This window comes from Atractosteus spatula, chromosome 8 (genome assembly GCF_055471065.1).
Source record: "Atractosteus spatula isolate fAtrSpa1 chromosome 8, fAtrSpa1.hap1, whole genome shotgun sequence".
In the NCBI taxonomy this organism is placed as follows: Eukaryota; Metazoa; Chordata; class Actinopteri; order Semionotiformes; family Lepisosteidae; genus Atractosteus; species Atractosteus spatula.
Window position 1 is genome coordinate 2,534,154 of NC_142713.1, and position 20,283 is coordinate 2,554,436.

General features: G+C 51.5%; 1 protein-coding gene across 1 annotated transcript; it reads left to right on the forward strand.

Annotated features, from left to right (window-relative positions):
• Positions 1-1,205: 1,205 nt before the first annotated feature.
• LOC148829061 (galanin peptides-like) lies at positions 1,206-9,241 on the forward strand. The gene is made up of 5 exons (XM_088922964.1): positions 1,206-1,286; positions 2,955-3,009; positions 7,832-7,930; positions 9,036-9,101; positions 9,183-9,241. The coding sequence occupies exons 1-5, from the start codon at positions 1,206-1,208 to the stop codon at positions 9,239-9,241; spliced, it is 360 nt and encodes a 119-aa protein (XP_088779090.1).
• The last annotated feature ends 11,042 nt before the right edge of the window (positions 9,242-20,283 follow it).

The following is a 20,283-nucleotide window of genomic DNA, read 5'->3' on the forward strand; positions in this document are numbered from 1 at the left end:
GATGGTTGATGTTCAATAACAGACGCAGTGTTATTAACTAGTATTGTGTGATTATTGATTTTTAACTCCCGGTGTGATTATTGATTTTTAACTCCCGGTGTGATTATTGGTTATTAACTCCAGATCAAGTGGGGCTGGGCTGTGCTCTGTGTGTGTGTGGATGTTTAATTCCAGATGCAGTGGGTCCAGGCTATGGTCTGTGTGATGGCTGATGTCCAATTCCAGATGTGATTTCTGATTTTTAATTCCAGATGCAGCGGGTCCAGGCTATGGTCTGTGTGATGGCTGATGTCCAATTCCAGATGTGATTTCTGATTTTTAATTCCAGATGCAGCGGGTCCAGGCTATGGTCTGTGTGATGGCTGATGTCCAATTCCAGATGTGATTTCTGATTTTTAATTCCAGATGCAGCGGGTCCAGGCTATGGTCTGTGTGATGGCTGATGTCCAATTCCAGATGTGATTTCTGATTTTTGATTCCAGATGTGAATATTGATATAGTGGGGCTAGACTGTGCTCTGTGTGGTTATTGTTTTTTATTTCCAGATGTGATTATTGATTTTCAATTCCAGATGCAGTGGGATCAAGCTGTGCTCTGTGTGATTATTGATTTCTAGTTCCAGATATGATTATTGATGTTCAATTCCAGATGTGATTATTGATTTCTAGTTCCAGATATGATTATTGATGTTCAATTCCAGATGTGATTATCGATTTCTAGTTCCAGATGTGATTATGGATTTGTAATCCAGATACAGTGGTGTCGGACTGTGCTCTGTGTGATTATGGATTTGTAATCCAGATACAGTGGTGTCGGACTCTGCTCTGTGTGATTATGGATTTGTAATTCCAGATGCAGAGGGGTCGAGCTGTGCTCTGTGTGATTATGGATTTGTAATCCAGATACAGTGGTGTCGGACTCTGCTCTGTGTGATTATGGATTTGTAATTCCAGATGCAGAGGGGTCGAGCTGTGCTCTGTGTGATTATGGATTTGTAATCCAGATACAGTGGTGTCGGACTGTGCTCTGTGTGATTATGGATTTGTAATCCAGATACAGTGGTGTCGGACTCTGCTCTGTGTGATTATGGATTTGTAATTCCAGATGCAGAGGGGTCGAGCTGTGCTCTGTGTGATTATGGATTTGTAATCCAGATACAGTGGTGTCGGACTGTGCTCTGTGTGATTATGGATTTGTAATTCCAGATGCAGAGGGGTCGAGCTGTGCTGTGTGTGTCTCTGGTTCTGTCAGGAATTCTCTCTGAGTCTCTGGGGCTAGCTCTCACGGTAAATATGCAGTCATCATCATCATTCTTATCATCATCATCATCATCATTATTATTATTGTTGTTGTTGTTGTTGCTGTTGTTGCCGTTGCTGCAGTTGTTGTTGTTGCTGCTGTTGATGTTTTTGTTGTTGTTGCTGCTGTTGTTGCTGCGGTTGTTGTTGCTGTTGTTGCTGCTGCTGTTGCTGCTGTTGTTGCTGTTGTTGCTGCAGTTGTTGCTGCACTTGTTGTTGCTGTTGTTGTTGCTGCACTTGTTGTTGCTGTTGTTTCTGCTGTTGTTGCTGCAGTTGTTGTTGCAGTTGTTGTTGCTGTTGTTGCTGCTGCTGTTGCTGCAGTTGTTGTTGTTGCTGCTGCTGTTGCTGCTGCTGTTGTTGCTGTTGTTGTTGTTGCTGCAGTTGTTGTTGTTGCTGCTGCAGTTGCTGCTGCTGTTGCTGCAGTTGCTGTTGTTGCTGTTGTTGTTGCTGCTGCAGTTGCTGCAGTTGTTGTTGTTGCTGTTGTTGCTGCTGCAGTTGCTGCAGTTGTTGTTGCTTCAGTTGTTGTTGTTGTTGTTGCTGCAGTTGCTGCTGCTGTTGCTGCAGTTGCTGTTGTTGCTGTTGTTGCTGCTGCAGTTGTTGTTGCTGCAGTTGTTGTTGCTGCTGCTGTTGCTGCAGTTGCTGTTGTTGCTGCTGCAGTTGCTGTTGTTGCTGTTGTTGCTGCTGCAGTTGCTGCAGTTGTTGTTGCTGCAGTTGTTGTTGTTGTTGTTGCTGCTGCTGTTGCTGCAGTTGCTGTTCTTGCTGTTGTTGTTGCTGCTGCAGTTGCTGCAGTTGTTGCTGCTGCAGTTGTTGTTGTTGTTGTTGCTGCTGCTGTTGCTGCAGTTGCTGTTGTTGCTGTTGTTGCTGCTGCAGTTGCTGCAGTTGTTGTTGCTGCAGTTGTTGTTGCTGCTGCTGTTGCTGCAGTTGTTGTTGTTGTTGCTGTTGTTGCTGCTGCTGTTGCTGCAGTTGCTGTTGTTGCTGTTGTTGTTGTTGCTGCAGTTGTTGTTGTTGCTGCTGCAGTTGCTGCTGCTGTTGCTGCAGTTGCTGTTGTTGCTGTTGTTGTTGCTGCTGCAGTTGCTGCAGTTGTTGTTGTTGCTGTTGTTGCTGCTGCAGTTGCTGCAGTTGTTGTTGCTTCAGTTGTTGTTGTTGTTGTTGCTGCAGTTGCTGCTGCTGTTGCTGCAGTTGCTGTTGTTGCTGTTGTTGCTGCTGCAGTTGTTGTTGCTGCAGTTGTTGTTGCTGCTGCTGTTGCTGCAGTTGCTGTTGTTGCTGCTGCAGTTGCTGTTGTTGCTGTTGTTGCTGCTGCAGTTGCTGCAGTTGTTGTTGCTGCAGTTGTTGTTGTTGTTGTTGCTGCTGCTGTTGCTGCAGTTGCTGTTCTTGCTGTTGTTGTTGCTGCTGCAGTTGCTGCAGTTGTTGCTGCTGCAGTTGTTGTTGTTGTTGTTGCTGCTGCTGTTGCTGCAGTTGCTGTTGTTGCTGTTGTTGCTGCTGCAGTTGCTGCAGTTGTTGTTGCTGCAGTTGTTGTTGCTGCTGCTGTTGCTGCAGTTGCTGTTGTTGCTGCTGCTGTTGCTGCAGTTGCTGCAGTTGTTGCCGTTGCTGCTGCAGTTGCTGCTGCTGCCGAAGCGGCGCAGCTGTTCCTCATCTGGGTGCGTCTGTGTGTCTCAGGCCCGGGACAGGCGCGGCTGGACCCTGAACAGCGCCGGCTACCTGCTGGGACCGCGTGAGTCTGCCTCCCCGCTCCGTCCAGCACCGGAACCGGCCTGACCCGCTCCGCCGCCCCGGAGCCCCCTCTGCTGTACGAGCGCGCTGCAGTTACACTGGTGACACAGTGTAACTGCATTAGTGACGCTCACTGTATTACCAGCGTAACTGCAGCGCGCTGGTCTGCGGGCGGGGGGAGAGTCCGGGTCCAGATCCCCCAGATCTGCGCTCGGTGCTGATCCATGTTCAAACCCACAAAGCTGCCCGCGACGGAACCGGCACCCGCTTTGATCCGGCGATCCCGCGAAAGCCCCCGTTCCCGTTCTGCTCCCGTTCTGCAGACCTCGCCGGCTGTCGGGACGGGTCCGCCCCGGCCCACGGTCTCAATCCCTCCCCGTACCAGTTCCCCCGCCGGTCCACGCCGGGCGCGGGTCGCGCAGTATGCAGTATTAGAACACGGAAGTCCTCAGTATTTTAGAGTTCAAGGCGTGCGAGCGCCGCTACGAATCCACGCCACGCGTGAGCCACGGGCGCCGCTCCCTGTGAAATGAGACCCCCCCCCCCGTCCTCGGATGGGTCGGATCTCATTCTGTTCCTCCTTACCTGGGGGGGGAGGTCAGTATCGCTCCGTTAAGTACTGCACAGCCTTTGGCCCGTCTGCCCCCGTCGTGTCGCGGGTCTGGACCGGGTTCGAAACGAACCGAGGCGGGGCGTGTTTATTGACAGCGTGGCGCGGCGGGCTGAGACGGGGTTTTTTTTTCGTCCGACATCCGCGTGTTTCCCGACCACGCTGGAAACTGGACTCGGTTCTTACATCCGCAAATCTGCAAATCCTCTTTATTGTTATTATTATTATTATTATTATCATTCCCTGAGAGTTTTCCACTCCTTGTCCCGGGACGTCTCTATCTCCGGACCGGGGGAACAGCATGTGCTCGGCGTTCCGGTCCTTATCAGGAACTCGCCAAGCCGGGCTCGACCCCAGTCCCGTCTCTCCTGGACCCCTGTGCCCCCTCAGCGAGGTGTCTGCGCCCCTCAGAACCCCCCTCCGGCTCGCTGCAGGGAACACGGCGCTCCGGCGGGCGTGTCTGCGCCTGGGCCGGGCGGCGACCCGTCCGTGCGTGTTTATACCGGTGTCCCGGCGTGGTCCCCGCGTCCTGCGGGCGGTGAGCTCGTGTTGCACATTAGCGTGCACGAAAGCGTAGGTCCTCTTTCCACCAGACGGGGGGGGAATTCGAGTTTTCTACTTTTTAAAAAAAGAAATAACTTTATTTTCTTTTCTCAAACAAACAGACAACTCCCCCTTCATGTGCGGTATACATACCCAAAACCGTCTAGATGAGACCATGTCGTTAGGCTTAAACAGAACAAGGCAGCAGTTACACAGCGATCACACCTGGAGAAGGCTCCGCGGCCGAAACGTTGTGTTTTCTTTCTTCTCTTCCCAGCTGGAATATGCCTCTTACATGCTCCGCTACATAACCCTAGTCAGTTTCGTGCAGGCGCATTTTTCTTTCAAATGTCATTTTGAATCCCTTCCAAAATAAAAAGACAATTTGTTTTTCCTTTTCACGGTCATCAGTGTCCGAGAGGTGTTTTTCAGCCCCCCTGGGTCTTCCAGCCGGAAGGCAGCAGGCGGGCGGGGGGGGTCCTGCGTGTCTCTGATCGGCCAGTTTATCCGCGCGGGGTGAGGGGAGTCGCGGACCCCCCGGGGGTACCGGCGAGCGCGCAGTTCCGGGGGTCCCTCGGACAGTTTGGAACAGAAACCGTACCGAAGCGCGTTCTTGTACGTGTGACGCAGTTCTCCGGCAGCCCTAGGGACTCTCGACCCGCAGTGGTGCAGATGTTTATTTAGAAAGTCCCTCCTCATCATTTGCAGAGGGTGTCTTCGACCTTCTACTCAGAATTGTCCGGTAAATCGCCTGTAAATCACTGTCTCATTCACCACTGTCTCACTAATCACTGTCTCATTCACCACTAACACACTGACACCACTGTCTCACTAATCACTGTCTCATTCACCACTAACGCACTGACACCACTGTCTCACTAATCACTGTCTCATTCACCACTAACGCACTGACACCACTGTCTCACTAATCACTGTCTCATTCACCACTAACGCACTGACACCACTGTCTCACTAATCACTGTCTCATTCACCACTGTCTCACTAATCACTGTCTCATTCACCACTAACTCACTGACACCACTGTCTCACTAATCACTGTCTCATTCACCACTAACGCACTGACACCACTGTCTCACTAATCACTGTCTCATTCACCACTGTCTCACTAATCACTGTCTCATTCACCACTAACTCACTGACACCACTGTCTCACTAATCACTGTCTCATTCACCACTAACGCACTGACACCACTGTCTCACTAATCACTGTCTCATTCACCACTGTCTCACTGACACCACTGTCTCACTAATCACTGTCTCACTAATCACTGTCTCATTCACCACTAACTCACTGACACCACTCACTAATCACTGTCTCACTAATCACTGTCTCATTCACCACTAACGCACTGACACCACTGTCTCACTAATCACTGTCTCATTCACCACTAACTCACTGACACCACTGTCTCACTAATCACTGTCTCATTCACCACTAACGCACTGACACCACTGTCTCACTAATCACTGTCTCATTCACCACTGTCTCACTGACACCACTGTCTCACTAATCACTGTCTCATTCACCACTAACTCACTGACACCACTCACTAATCACTGTCTCACTAATCACTGTCTCATTCACCACTAACGCACTGACACCACTGTCTCACTAATCACTGTCTCATTCACCACTAACGCACTGACACCACTGTCTCACTAATCACTGTCTCATTCACCACTGTCTCACTGACACCACTGTCTCACTAATCACTGTCTCATTCACCACTGTCTCACTAATCACTGTCTCATTCACCACTAACTCACTGACACCACTGTCTCACTAATCACTGTCTCATTCACCACTAACGCACTGACACCACTGTCTCACTAATCACTGTCTCATTCACCACTGTCTCACTGACACCACTGTCTCACTAATCACTGTCTCACTAATCACTGTCTCATTCACCACTAACTCACTGACACCACTCACTAATCACTGTCTCACTAATCACTGTCTCATTCACCACTAACGCACTGACACCACTGTCTCACTAATCACTGTCTCATTCACCACTGTCTCACTAATCACTGTCTCATTCACCACTAACTCACTGACACCACTGTCTCACTAATCACTGTCTCATTCACCACTAACGCACTGACACCACTGTCTCACTAATCACTGTCTCATTCACCACTGTCTCACTGACACCACTGTCTCACTAATCACTGTCTCATTCACCACTAACTCACTGACACCACTCACTAATCACTGTCTCACTAATCACTGTCTCATTCACCACTAACGCACTGACACCACTGTCTCACTAATCACTGTCTCATTCACCACTAACGCACTGACACCACTGTCTCACTAATCACTGTCTCATTCACCACTGTCTCACTGACACCACTGTCTCACTAATCACTGTCTCATTCACCACTAACGCACTGACACCACTGTCCCACTAATCACTGTCTCATTCACCACTGTCTCACTAATCACTGTCTCATTCACCACTAACACACTGACACCACTGTCTCACTAATCACTGTCTCATTCACCACTAACACACTGACACCACTGTCTCACTAATCACTGTCTCATTCACCACTAACGCACTGACACCACTGTCCCACTAATCACCGTCTCATTCACCACTAACTTACTGACACCACTCACTAATCACTGTCTCACTAATCACTGTCTCATTCACCACTGTCTCACTGACACCTGTATCACTGACCCGTATCCCACGACCACCGTCTCACTGACCCGTGTCCCACGACCACCGTCTCACTGACCCCTGTCCCACCACACTGGGGCAGCTGGGGGCTCCAGTAAGTGCTGCAGCGCGCCCGCCCCGATCTCTGTGAATGAGCCGCCGGCTGATCGGCTCCTGTCGGGCCTGCGGAAGAGAGTGAGAGAGAGAGAGAGAGTCTGTCCTCCGCTCCTCCTCCCTCTGCGTTCCTCTCCGTGTGCATGAGAGTCCCCCCCCCCTCCCCCCCCTAACGCTCTGTGCTTGTCTCTCCCCCCCTGCCCTCCCCCTCCCCTCTCTTTCTCTCTCCCTCAGGATCTGGGATCAGGAATCGCCTGGCCGTCTCTCCGGACAGGCGGCTGCTCCGTCAGAGCCGCTATTCAGACCCCGGGTTCGGTAATCGCGATTAAAGAGCGGCACAGCGCTGCAGCTCCCACAATCCTCTCACCACTGGCCCCTTGCATCGGGGGGGGGGGCTGTAGTTCTCGTGTGTGGTTTCTTCAGCGGTGGCCGTGGAGATGGCTAATCCTACAGGACCGCTTTTTTAACAGCTTGAAAACACTAAAACGATGCAAGCTGTGGATCCCAGCCGCTGCACAATCTGGGAATGAATTTGTCTAGAGGCCCGAAAGTCCGTGTTGTCTGGCAGGTGGCGTTCGTTTTGAAAACCATGTCCCGTTCCTCTGGTCTCGCGGGGCAAGCGCACAGCGAGCGGCAATGCCTACAACTCCCACGATCCCTTGCGGTGGGCCAATATGGACAGACGTCCTGGCCCAGATGTGTCATAAATCAATGAGTCGGCGAACGGCAGCTACAACCCCCGTGACGTCCACCTGCTGGAGCACTGTGCTGAATCTAGGGCGCTCTGGGCTGTGTGGCTTGAGTCTTGAGTGTTTCCTGGCGCCCCGCCCAGTGACGCTGGCGGTTTTCTGTCTCCCTCTCAGACGCTCACCGCACGCTCACTGTTAAGGGGGACCTGGCTGGAAAGAGAGACGTCCTGGAGGAGAATTCTCATATCAAGCAGCCACTTGAGTCTCGATACAGTGCGTTTACTCCGTGGCGATGTTACGTGCTGTGTGTCTGTACTGTGTGTGTCTGTACTGTACTGTGTGTGTGTGTGTGTCTGTACTGTGTGTGTCTGTGCTGTACTGTGTGTGTGTGTCTGTACTGTGTGTGTCTGTACTGTACTCTGTGTGTGTGTCTGTACTGTGTGTGTCTGTGCTGTACTGTGTGTGTGTGTCTGTACTGTGTGTGTCTGTACTGTACTGTACTGTGTGTGTGTGTACTGTGTGTGTCTGTACTGTACTGTGTGTGTGTGTACTGTGTGTGTCTGTGCTGTACTGTGTGTGTCTGTACTGTACTTTACTGTACTGTGTGTGTGTCTGTACTGTACTGTGTGAGTGTGTGCTGTACTGTGTCAGTCTGTGCTGTGTGTCTGTGCTGTACTGTGTGTGTCTGTACTGTACTTTACTGTACTGTGTGTGTGTCTGTACTGTACTGTGTGAGTCTGTGCTGTACTGTGTCAGTCTGTGCTGTGTGTGTCTGTGCTGTACTGTGTGTGTCTGTACTGTACTTTACTGTACTGTGTATGTCTGTACTGTGTGTGTCTGTGCTGTACTGTGTGTATCTGTACTGTACTTTACTGTACTGTGTGAGTCTGTGCTGTACTGTGTCAGTCTGTGCTGTATGTATCTGTTCTGTACTGTGTGTGTGTATATATACTATATTTTGTGTGTCTGTACTGTACTGTGTGTGTCTGTGCTGTACTGTGTCTCTGTATTTTCTGTGTCAGTGCTGTACTGTGTGTGCCTGTACTGTACTGTGTATGTATATATACTATATTTTGTGTTTCTGTACTGTACTGTGTGTGCCTGTACTGTGCTGTGTGTCTGTACTGTACTGTGTGTGTATATATACTGTACTGTGTGTGTCTGTACCTGTGTGTGTCAGTGCTGTACTGTGTATGTATATATACTATATTTTGTGTTTCTGTACTGTACTGTGTGTGCCTATACTGTGCTGTGTGTCTGTACTGTACTGTGTGTGTATATATACTGTACTGTGTGTGTCTGTACCTGTGTGTGTCAGTGCTGTACTGTGTGTGTGTGTATGTACAGTGTTATGTTGACCCTGTCCCCTCTCTCTCAGACTCGGCTACAGAAGACTCGGTTCTCCAGACTGTTCTGGACTTCATATCATATCTGCGTCTGAAAGGTAACAGTCTGTCGGTGAGTCTGACTGTGCATCTTACAAAACGAGGAACTTTTCCTGGCATTTTCCTTCTTCCTCTTTCAGAGCTGGGAGCACTGGAGAATGTGAACGTCCCTTACACCTCTGACGAAATGCGTGCTTAGTTCTGCTGCCTCCAGTTCTTTAATTTCTCCTCATCATCCTCCTTTCTCTCCCCATCTCTCCACTCTCCCTGACTGGCTCCTCCCCTCTCTCCTCCTCCCACTCTGATTGGCTCCTCCCCTCTCGCTTCCACCCAACTCTGACTGGCTCCTCCCCTCTCTCCTCCACCCCACTCTGACTGGCTCCTCCCCTCTCTCCTCCACCCCACTCTGACTGGCTCCTCCCCTCTCTCCTCCACCCAACTCTGACTGGCTCCTCCCCTCTCTCCTCCTCCCACTCTGATTGGCTCCTCCCCTCTCTCCTCCTCCCACTCTGATTGGCTCCTCCCCTCTCGCTTCCACCCAACTCTGACTAGCTCCTCCCCTCTCTCCTCCATCCCGCTCTGACTGGCTCCTCCCCTCTCTCCTCCTCCCACTCTGACTAGCTCCTCCCCTCTCTCCTCCATTCCTCCCTGATAGACTCCAGCTCTCGGTTTTCTCTCCTCCCACTCTGATTGGCTCAACCCCTCTCTCCCTCATCCCACTCTGACTGGCTCCTCCCCTCTCTCCTCCACCCCACTCTGATTGGCTCCTCCCCTCTCTCCCTCATTGAAATCTCTCTTTCTCTCTACCTCCATTTATAAAAAGCAACAACAACAAGACACCAGGCAACATCATCGCCAGCAGGGGACACGCCACCCACCCACTCTCCTTCCTTACGCCAGTGAATTGTTCATGGACAGTAACTAGTGTGAGGAGTCTCTGTCTGGGAGGGTGTCATTTGCGTGCCTGTCTCTCTCTCTCTCTCTCCCTCACACTCTTTCTCACTCCCTACATCTTCCTCTCCCTCTCTCTCTCCTCTCTCTCTCCTCCCTCTCTCCTCTCTCTCCCCTCTCTCTCCTCTCTCTCTCCCCCTCTCTCTCTCCTCTCTCCCCCCCCTCTCTCTCCCCCCTCTCTCTCTCCCCTCTCTCTCCTCCGTCTCTCCTCTCTCTCTCCCCTCTCTCTCCCCTCTCTCTCCCCTCTCTCTCCCTCTCTCCCCTCACCCCTCTCTCTCTCTCCTCTCTCTCCCCTCTCTCCCCTCTCTCCCCTCCTCTCTCTCCTCTCTCTCTCTCTCTCTCTCCTCTCTTTCTCCCCTCTCTCTCTCTCCTCTCTCTCTCCCCTCTCCCCCCTCTCTCCCCCCTCTCTCTCTCTCCTCCCTCTCTCCTCTCTCTCCCCTCTCTCTCCTCTCTCTCTCTCCCCTCTCTCTCTCCCCCCTCTCTCTCCTCTCTCTCTCCTCTCTCTCTCCCCTCTCTCTCTCTCCCCTCTCTCTCCTCTCTCTCTCCCCTCTCTCTCTCTCCCCTCTCTCTCCTCTCTCTCTCCCCTCTCTCTCCCCTCTCTCTCTCCCCTCTCTCTCCTCTCTCTCTCCCTCTCTCCTCTCTCCCCTCTCTCCTCTCTCTCTCCCCTCTCTCTCCCCTCTCTCTCTCCCTCTCTCTCCCCTCTCTCTCCCTCTCTCTCTCCCCTCTCTCTCCCTCTCTCTCTCCCCTCTCTCTCCCCCCTCTCTCTCTCCTCTCTCTCTCCCTCTCTCCTCTCTCCCCTCTCCCCTCTCTCTCTCCCCTCTCTCTCCCCTCTCTCTCCCCTCTCTCCTCTCTCTCCTCTCTCCCTCTCTCCTCTCTCCCCTCTCTCTCTCCCCTCTCTCTCCCCTCTCTCTCTCCCCTCTCTCCTCTCTCTCCTCTCTCCCTCTCTCTCCTCTCTCCCCTCTCTCTCTCCCCTCTCTCTCCTCTCTCTCTCCTCTCTCTCTCTCGGTCTGTTCTTTTGGATTAGCTGCCCATCTGTCCGGTCAGACACAGACCAACTATGAGACGGCCTCGGACAGATGGGGGCGGATATGTCCACAGGCTCTTGCAGGGGGAGACTCTGTGAGCGTCTGTGGCTGTCTCCGCGCAGACAGAGGCACGGACGCTGTCCTTCGTCGGGACCAGCGCCCCCTCTCTGTGTAGCTTCACAGTGCCAGCACCAGCAGCTGCAGTGGGTGGAGGGACTGGGGCTGTTTCTTACTGGAGTGTCGGTGGTAGTGGATTTAAATTAACAGTTCAATTCAATTCCCGAAACCCTCTCTGTGGTCAGAAACACCTGCATTCGGCTCTGTAAATATCGGAATGCATACTGTATCTGTACGAGTATAGAGTGAAGAAAAAATAATAAAAACGAGTCAAGAGAACCTCAGGGGGTCGTGTTTCCAGCTTTTACTGTGTTCTACATAACTGCACTGATCACGCACGGTCATAGTCACTGAGGGGGCACAGACACAGGATCCTGGGAAAGAGAGCCTTGGACAGATACTGTAGGAGTGGCTCTCCCCCTTCCCTCCTTCCACTTTTCGAGAGAGAGAGAGCGAGAGGGTGGAGTACAGAGGGAGGGAGTGTGGAGTACAGAGGGAGAGGGTGTTCAGTAGTGTAGCGGGGTGTTGAGTACAGAGGGAGAGGGTGTTCAGTAGTGTAGCGGGGTGTTGAGTACAGAGGGAGAGGGTGTTCAGTAGTGTAGCGGGGTGTTGGGTACAGAGGGAGAGGGTGTTCAGTAGTGTAGCAGGGTGTTGAGTACAGAGGGAGAGGGTGTTCAGTAGTGTAGCGGGGTGTTGAGTACAGAGGGAGAGGGTGTTCAGTAGTGTAGCGGGGTGTTGAGTGAGTCGTGAACCTCTTGGTGCCACAAGATGCTCTATCAGGCTCTTTGAAGTATCAGTGCAGTTCTGGCCTGGTGGCAGTCAGAGTTCATGGAGTGTGTGTGAGGAGTGTGTGTGTTGTGTGATTGTGTGTGAAGAGTGTATGTGTTGTGTGATTGTGTGTGTGTGTTGTGTGTGCGTGTGAGGAGTGTGTGTTGTGTGATTGTGAGTGTGTGTGGTAGGAGTGTGTGTTGTGTGATTGTGAGTGTGTGTGTGAGGAGTGTGTTGTGTGATTGTGTGTGTGAGGAGTGTGTGTTGTGTGATTGTGTGTGTGTGTTGTGTGATTGTGTGTGAGTGAGTGTGTGTGTGTGAGGAGTGTGTGTTGTGTGAGTGTGTGTGTTGTGTGTGAGTGTGTGTGAGGAGTGTGTGTTGTGTGAGTGTGTGTGTTGTGTGTGAGTGTGTGAGGAGTGTGTGTTGTGTGATTGTGTGTGAGTGTGTGTGTGTGAGGAGTGTGTGGTGTGAGTGTGTGTGTTGTGTGTCAGTGTGTGTGAGGAGTGTGTGTTGTGTGAGTGTGTGTGAGTGTGTGTGTTGTGTGTGAGTGTGTGAGGAGTGTGTGTTGTGTGAGTGTGTGTGAGTGTGTGTGTGAGGAGTGTGTGTTGTGTGAGTGTTGTGTGTTGTGTGAGAGTGTGTGTTGTGTGAGTGTGTGTGTTGTGTGAGAGTGTGTGTGAGTGTGTGTTGTGTGTGTGTGAGTGTGTGTGTGAGGAGTGTGTGTTGTGTGAGTGTGTGTGAGTGTGTGTGTGAGGAGTGAGTGTGTGTGAGTGTGTGTGTGAGGAGTGAGTGTGTGTGTGAGGAGTGAGTGTGTGTGAGTGTGTGTGTGAGGAGTGAGTGTGTGTGTGTGTGTGGTAGGAGTGTGTGTTGTGTGATTGTGTGTGAGTGTGTGTTGTGTGTTGTGTGTGAGTGTGTGTGTGAGGAGTGTGTGTTGTGTGTTGTGTGTGAGTGTGTGTGAGTGTGTGTGTGAGGAGTGAGTGTGTGTGAGTGTGTGTTGTGTGTGTGTGAGTGTGTGTGTGAGGAGTGTGTGTTGTGTGAGTGTGTGTTGTGTGAGTGTGAGTGTGTGAGGAGTGTGTGTTGTGTGAGTGTGTGTGTTGTGTGTGAGTGTGTGTGTTGTGTGAGTGTGTGTTGTGTGAGTGTGTGTGTGAGGAGTGTGTGTTGTGTGAGTGTGTGTGTGAGGAGTGTGTGTGAGTGTGTCTGTGAGGAGTGAGTGTGTGTGAGTGTGTGTTGTGTGTGTGTGAGTGTGTGTGTGAGGAGTGAGTGTGTGTGAGTGTGTGTTGTGTGAGTGTGTGTTGTGTGAGTGTGAGTGTGTGAGGAGTGTGTGTTGTGTGAGTGTGTGTGTTGTGTGTGAGTGTGTGTGTTGTGTGAGTGTGTGTTGTGTGAGTGTGTGTGTGAGGAGTGTGTGTGAGTGTGTGTGTGAGGAGTGTGTGTGTTGTGTGTGAGTGTGTGTGTGAGGAGTGAGTGTGTGTGAGTGTGTGTGTGAGGAGTGTGTGTGTTGTGTGTGAGTGTGTGTGTGAGGAGTGAGTGTGTGTGAGTGTGTGTGTGAGGAGTGTGTGTTGTGTGAGTGTGTGTGAGTGTGTGTGTGAGGAGTGAGTGTGTGTGAGTGTGTGAGTGTGAGTGTGTGAGTGTGTGAGGAGTGTGTGTTGTGTGAGTGTGTGTGTTGTGTGTGAGTGTGTGTGTTGTGTGAGTGTGTGTTGTGTGAGTGTGTGTGTGTTGTGTGAGTGTGTGTGTGAGGAGTGTGTGTTGTGTGTGTGAGTGTGTGTGTGAGGAGTGAGTGTGTGTGAGTGTGTGTGTGAGGAGTGTGTGTGTGTGAGTGTGTGAGTGTGTGTGTGAGGAGTGTGTGTTGTGTGAGTGTGTGTGTGTGAGTGTGTGTGTGAGTGTGTGTGTTCTGTGAGTGTGTGTTGTGTGAGTGTGTGTGTGAGGAGTGTGTGTTGTGTGAGTGTGTGTGTGTGAGTGTGTGTGTGAGGAGTGTGTGTTGTGTGAGTGTGTGTGTGTGTGTGAGTGTGTGTGTGAGGAGTGAGTGTGTGTGAGTGTGTGAGGAGTGAGTGTGTGAGGAGTGTGTGTGTGTGAGTGTGTGAGTGTGTGTGTGAGGAGTGAGTGTGTGTGAGTGTGTGTGTGAGGAGTGTGTGTTGTGTGTGTGTGTGTGTGTGTTGTGTGAGTGTGTGTGTGAGGAGTGAGTGTGTGTGAGTGTGTGTGTGAGTGAGTGTGTGTGTGAGTGTGTGTGTTGTGTGTGAGTGTGTGTGTGAGTGTGTGTGTGAGTGTGTGTGTGAGGAGTGAGTGTGTGTGAGTGTGTGTGTGAGGAGTGAGTGTGTGTGTGAGTGTGTGTGTTGTGTGTGAGTGTGTGTGTGAGTGTGTGTGTGAGGAGTGAGTGTGTGTGAGTGTGTGTGTGGGCGCAGTGGTTTATCCGATGTCCAGGAGCCCCTGTGTGCAGGGCGAGGCTGGGGAAGGAGGCTCTGTCCCTTCGGAACAGCAGGAAGAGAGCAGGGAGAGGGAGGGGCAGGGGGGTCGGCCGGGAGCAGGGCGGAGCGACACGCCCGCTCCGAGAGGGAAGAGCAGGGCACAGGCCGAAGGACACCGCCCTCTTCCGGGACGAAGACGAGGAACGGGCCGGCGCCCCGCTACGGCCCCCCCCTCTCCCGGCGCCCCCTCTTCCTCCCGGAGCGCAGGCCGGACGAGATCCAGCTGATCTGGGTGTCCCTCTTCTTCCCGAACCGCAGGCCGAAGGAGTTCACGTTGTAGGGCTCCCCCGCCTGCCTGCGAGAGTCTCCTTCCAGCCGGGAGGCAAGGAGGCCCGGAGCGTCCAGAGGAGGAGGAGCGCTGTCTGTGTCTGAGAGAGGGAGAGGGGTTAATACTCACACTCCAGGACATCAACACTGCACTGAGAGAGAGAGGGGTTAATACACACACTGACTGGACACTCCAGTACATTAACACTGCACTGAGAGAGAGGGGGGTTAATACACACACACTGACTGGACACTCCAGGACATTAACACTGCACTGAGAGAGAGACGGGTTCATACAGACACACTGACTGGACACTCCAGTACATTAACACTGCACTGAGAGAGAGAGGGGTTCATACACACACACTGACTGGACACTCCAGGACATCAACACTGCACTGAGAGAGAGGGGGGTTAATACAGACACACTGACTGGACACTCCAGTACATTAACACTGCACTGAGAGAGAGAGGGGTTAATATACACACACTGACTGGACACTCCAGGACATCAACACTGCACTGAGAGAGAGGGGGGTTAATACACACACACTGACTGGACACTCCAGTACATTAACACTGCACTGAGAGAGAGAGGGGTTCATACACACACACTGACTGGACACTCCAGGACATCAACACTGCACTGAGAGAGAGGGGGGTTAATACACACACACTGACTGGACACTCCAGTACATTAACACTGCACTGAGAGAGAGGGGGGTTAATACAGACACACTGACTGGACACTCCAGTACATTAACACTGCACTGAGAGAGAGAGGGGTTAATACAGACACACTGACTGGACACTCCAGTACATGAACACTGCACTGAGAGAGAGAGAGGTTAATACACACACACTGACTGGACACTCCAGTACATTAACACTGCACTGAGAGAGAGAGGGGTTAATACACACTGACTGGACACTCCAGTACATTAACACTGCACTGAGAGAGAGAGGGGTTCATACACACACTGACTGGACACTCCAGTACATTAACACTGCACTGAGAGAGAGAGGGGTTAATACAGACACACTGACTGGACACTCCAGTACATTAACACTGCACTGAGAGAGAGAGGGGTTAATACAGACACACTGACTGGACACTCCAGTACATTAACACTGCACTGAGAGAGAGAGGGGTTAATACAGACACACTGACTGGACACTCCAGTACATTAACACTGCACTGAGAGAGAGAGGGGTTAATACAGACACACTGACTGGACACTCCAGTACATTAACACTGCACTGAGAGAGAGAGGGGTTCATACAGACACACTGACTGGACACTCCAGTACATTAACACTGCACTGAGAGAGAGAGGGGTTCATACAGACACACTGACTGGACACTCCAGTACATTAACACTGCACTGAGAGAGAGAGGGGTTAATACACACACACTGACTGGACACTCCAGTACATTAACACTGCACTGAGAGAGAGAGGGGTTAATACAGACACACTGACTGGACACTCCAGTACATTAACACTGCACTGAGAGAGAGAGGGGTTCATACAGACACACTGACTGGACACTCCAGTACATTAACACTGCACTGAGAGAGAGAGGGGTTAATACAGACACACTGACTGGACACTCCAGCACATTAACACTGCACTGAGAGAGAGAGAGAGGGGTTAATACAGACACACTGACTGGACACTCCAGTACATTAACACTGCACTGAGAGAGAGGGGTTAATACAGACACACTGACTGGACACTCCAGTACATTAACACTGCACTGAGAGAGAGAGGGGTTAATACACACACACTGACTGGACACTCCAGTACATTAACACTGCACTGAGAGAGAGAGAGGGGTTAATACACACACACTGACTGGACACTCCAGCACATTAACACTGCACTGAGAGAGAGAGAGAGGGGTTAATACAGACACACTGACTGGACACTCCAGTACATTAACACTGCACTGAGAGAGAGAGGGGTTAATACACACACACTGACTGGACACTCCAGTACATTAACACTGCACTGAGAGAGAGAGGGGTTAATACAGACACACTGACTGGACACTCCAGTACATTAACACTGCACTGAGAGAGAGAGGGGTTCATACAGACACACTGACTGGACACTCCAGTACATTAACACTGCACTGAGAGAGAGAGGGGTTAATACACACACACTGACTGGACACTCCAGTACATTAACACTGCACTGAGAGAGAGAGGGGTTAATACACACACACTGACTGGACACTCCAGTACATTAACACTGCACTGAGAGAGAGAGAGAGGGGTCAATACAGACACACTGACTGGACACTCCAGTACATTAACACTGCACTGAGAGAGAGAGAGAGGGGTCAATACAGACACACTTACCCACATTCCTGTATCGTAGTTTTCTGAGTGGCAGTGGGAGAAACTGGGAGGGGTCTGTCGATTGGACGCCCAAGCACACAGCAGCCACAAGCAGAGCAATTGTTGGGAGCCACATTTGGCCTGAGAGACGACAGCAGGATAGACGGAGACCGGACTTGTGTTAAATACCGTGTGTCTTCCGGAGGTCAGGCACTGTACGTCCTGGAGTGGATCTGAGTGCTGTGAAGTGGGAGTCTGATTACAACAGTAAACATTCTACGTTTCAACAAGGCACCTAGTGGGAAAGAGTAAGAAGAGACCCGAGTCTTGGACTTTTCACAGTGCGTTTTTGAGACTGCGTGTACTCTACAACTTCGCATACGCTCAGTTCCTTTAGAGAAAGGCGTGTCGTTTCTACAGCAAGTCTCTCATCTAGCTGTTTCCCATGTTTGCATTAACATGCGAAAATCGTCAGAGAAGTAAATGTTTTTAGGAGGTAGAATCTCACCCCCCATGCTCGCTACACACGCTAAATCGACCGATGTATCCTCACATTTCAAAATCATTTCCGTCCAATGTCGCTTAGAAAAGTTTGAAACACAGTCCCTCCCGTACAGTACGCTTATAACAGTCATTCTCTGCAGCACTGAACACAATACAACCAGCGCCCCACATTTCAAGTCAAATACGCCTGTGCGTTCGTTATTGTCCCAATACGATGACACAAGAGCAAGGAAGGACACATCAGGGCTGAGGACAGAGTCAGAGTCATGAGGTGACAGAGAGGAGGAGACGGAGAGAGCTCTGCAGGACACTCACCTGAGAATGTGAAGGACTGTCTTCCCACAGCTGTGTCTCTGACTGTCTTTTTCTCTGTCTCCTTCTGTCTGTCGTCTCTGACTCTGACTGTGCCTCTGACTCTGTGTCTCTGTCTCTGATTGTGTCTCTGACCCTGACTGTGTCTTTATCTCTGTCTCTGTCTCAGGCTGACTGTGTCTCTGACTCTGACTGTGCCTCTGACTCTGTGTCTCTGTCTCTGATTGTGTCTCTGACCCTGACTGTGTCTCTGACTATGACTGTGTCTTTATCTCTGTCTCTGTCTCAGGCTGACTGTGTCTCTGACTCTGACTGTGCCTCTGACTCTGTGTCTCTGTCTCTGATTGTGTCTCTGTCTCTGATTGTGTCTCTAATTGTGTCTCTGTCTCTGATTGTGTCTCTGTCTCTGACTGTGCCTCTGACTCTGATTGTGTCTCTGTCTCTGATTGTGTCTCTGACTCTGTGTCTCTGTCTCTGTCTGTGTTTCTCTTTCTCAGTCTCAGTCTCTCTCTCTGTCTCTGTCTCTGTCTCTTACTGACTCGTACAGCCGGTCTCTCTCTCTTCTGTCTTCTGTCTCGCCTCCTGCCAGTTGTCAGAGCTCAGTCCACAGCTGCCCTGTGAGAAACCTCCATTTATACCCCTGGCCTCTCCTCTCCTCCCCCCCCCGGCGCTGTCCCGAAGCACGGTATCTGTCCCCGCCCGGGAAGAGAGCAGGGAGGCTCCCAGCCGCAGAGAGAACACGGACAAAGGGACGAGCGAGGAGGAGGAGGGTGGGGGCGAAGGAGGCGACAGCTAACGTTAATGAGAGGAACGCCAAGACAGCTGAGACCAGCGAGCCGGCAGAGTCCCTGTCTTCTCCACGGCAACAGACGTTTAGTTAACTCTTCCCTCTTCACAGCACTGACCAGTATATACCACACAGCCCCAGTCACTCTGACCAGTATGACGGGCTGTATCTGATATACCGCACAGCCCCAGTCACTCTGACCAGTATGACGGGCTGTATCTGATATACAGCACAGCCCCAGTGACTCTGACCAGTATGACGGGCTGTATCTGATATACCGCACAGCCCCAGTCACTCTGACCAGTATGACGGGCTGTATCTGATATACCGCACAGCCCCAGTCACTCTGACCAGTATGACGGGCTGTATCTCATACACAGCACAGCCCCAGTCACTCTGACCAGTATGACGGGCTGTATCTGATATACCGCACAGCCCCAGTCACTCTGACCAGTATGACGGGCTGTATCTCATACACAGCACAGCCCCAGTCACTCTGACCAGTATGACGGGCTGTATCTGATATACCGCACAGCCCCAGTCACTCTGACCAGTATGACGGGCTGTATCTGATATACCGCACAGCCCCAGTCACTCCGACCAGTATGACGGGCTGTATCTCATACACAGCACAGCCCCAGTCACTCTGACCAGTATGACGGGCTGTATCTGATATACCGCACAGCCCCAGTCACTCTGACCAGTATGACGGGCTGTATCTCATACACAGCACAGCCCCAGTCACTCTGACCAGTATGACGGGCTGTATCTCATACACAGCACAGCCCCAGTCACTCTGACCAGTATGACGGGCTGTATCTGATATACAGCACAGCCCCAGTCACTCTGACCAGTATGACGGGCTGTATCTCATACACAGCACAGCCCCAGTCACTCTGACCAGTATGACGGGCTGTATCTGATATACAGCACAGCCCCAGTCACTCTGACCAGTATGACGGGCTGTATCTCATACACAGCACAGCCCCAGTCACTCTGACCAGTATGACGGGCTGTATCTCATACACAGCACAGCCCCAGTCACTCTGACCAGTATGACGGGCTGTATCTCATACACAGCACAGCCCCAGTCACTCTGACCAGTATGATGGGCTGTATCTGATATACCGCACAGCCCCAGTCACTCTGACCAGTATGACGGGCTGTATCTCATACACAGCACAGCCCCAGTCACTCTGACCAGTATGACAGGCTGTATCTGATATACCGCACAGCCCCAGTCACTCTGACCAGTATGACGGGCTGTATCTGATATACCGCACAGCCCCAGTCACTCTGACCAGTATGACGGGCTGTATCTCATACACAGCACAGCCCCAGTCACTCTGACCAGTATGACGGGCTGTATCTGATATACCGCACAGCCCCAGTCACTCTGACCAGTATGACGGGCTGTATCTCATACACAGCACAGCCCCAGTCACTCTGACCAGTATGACGGGCTGTATCTCATACACAGCACAGCCCCAGTCACTCTGACCAGTATGACGGGCTGTATCTGATATACCGCACAGCCCCAGTCACTCTGACCAGTATGACGGGCTGTATCTGATATACAGCACAGCCCCAGTCACTCTGACCAGTATGACGGGCTGTATCTGATATACCGCACAGCCCCAGTCACTCTGACCAGTATGACGGGCTGTATCTCATACACAGCACAGCCCCAGTCACTCTGACCAGTATGAC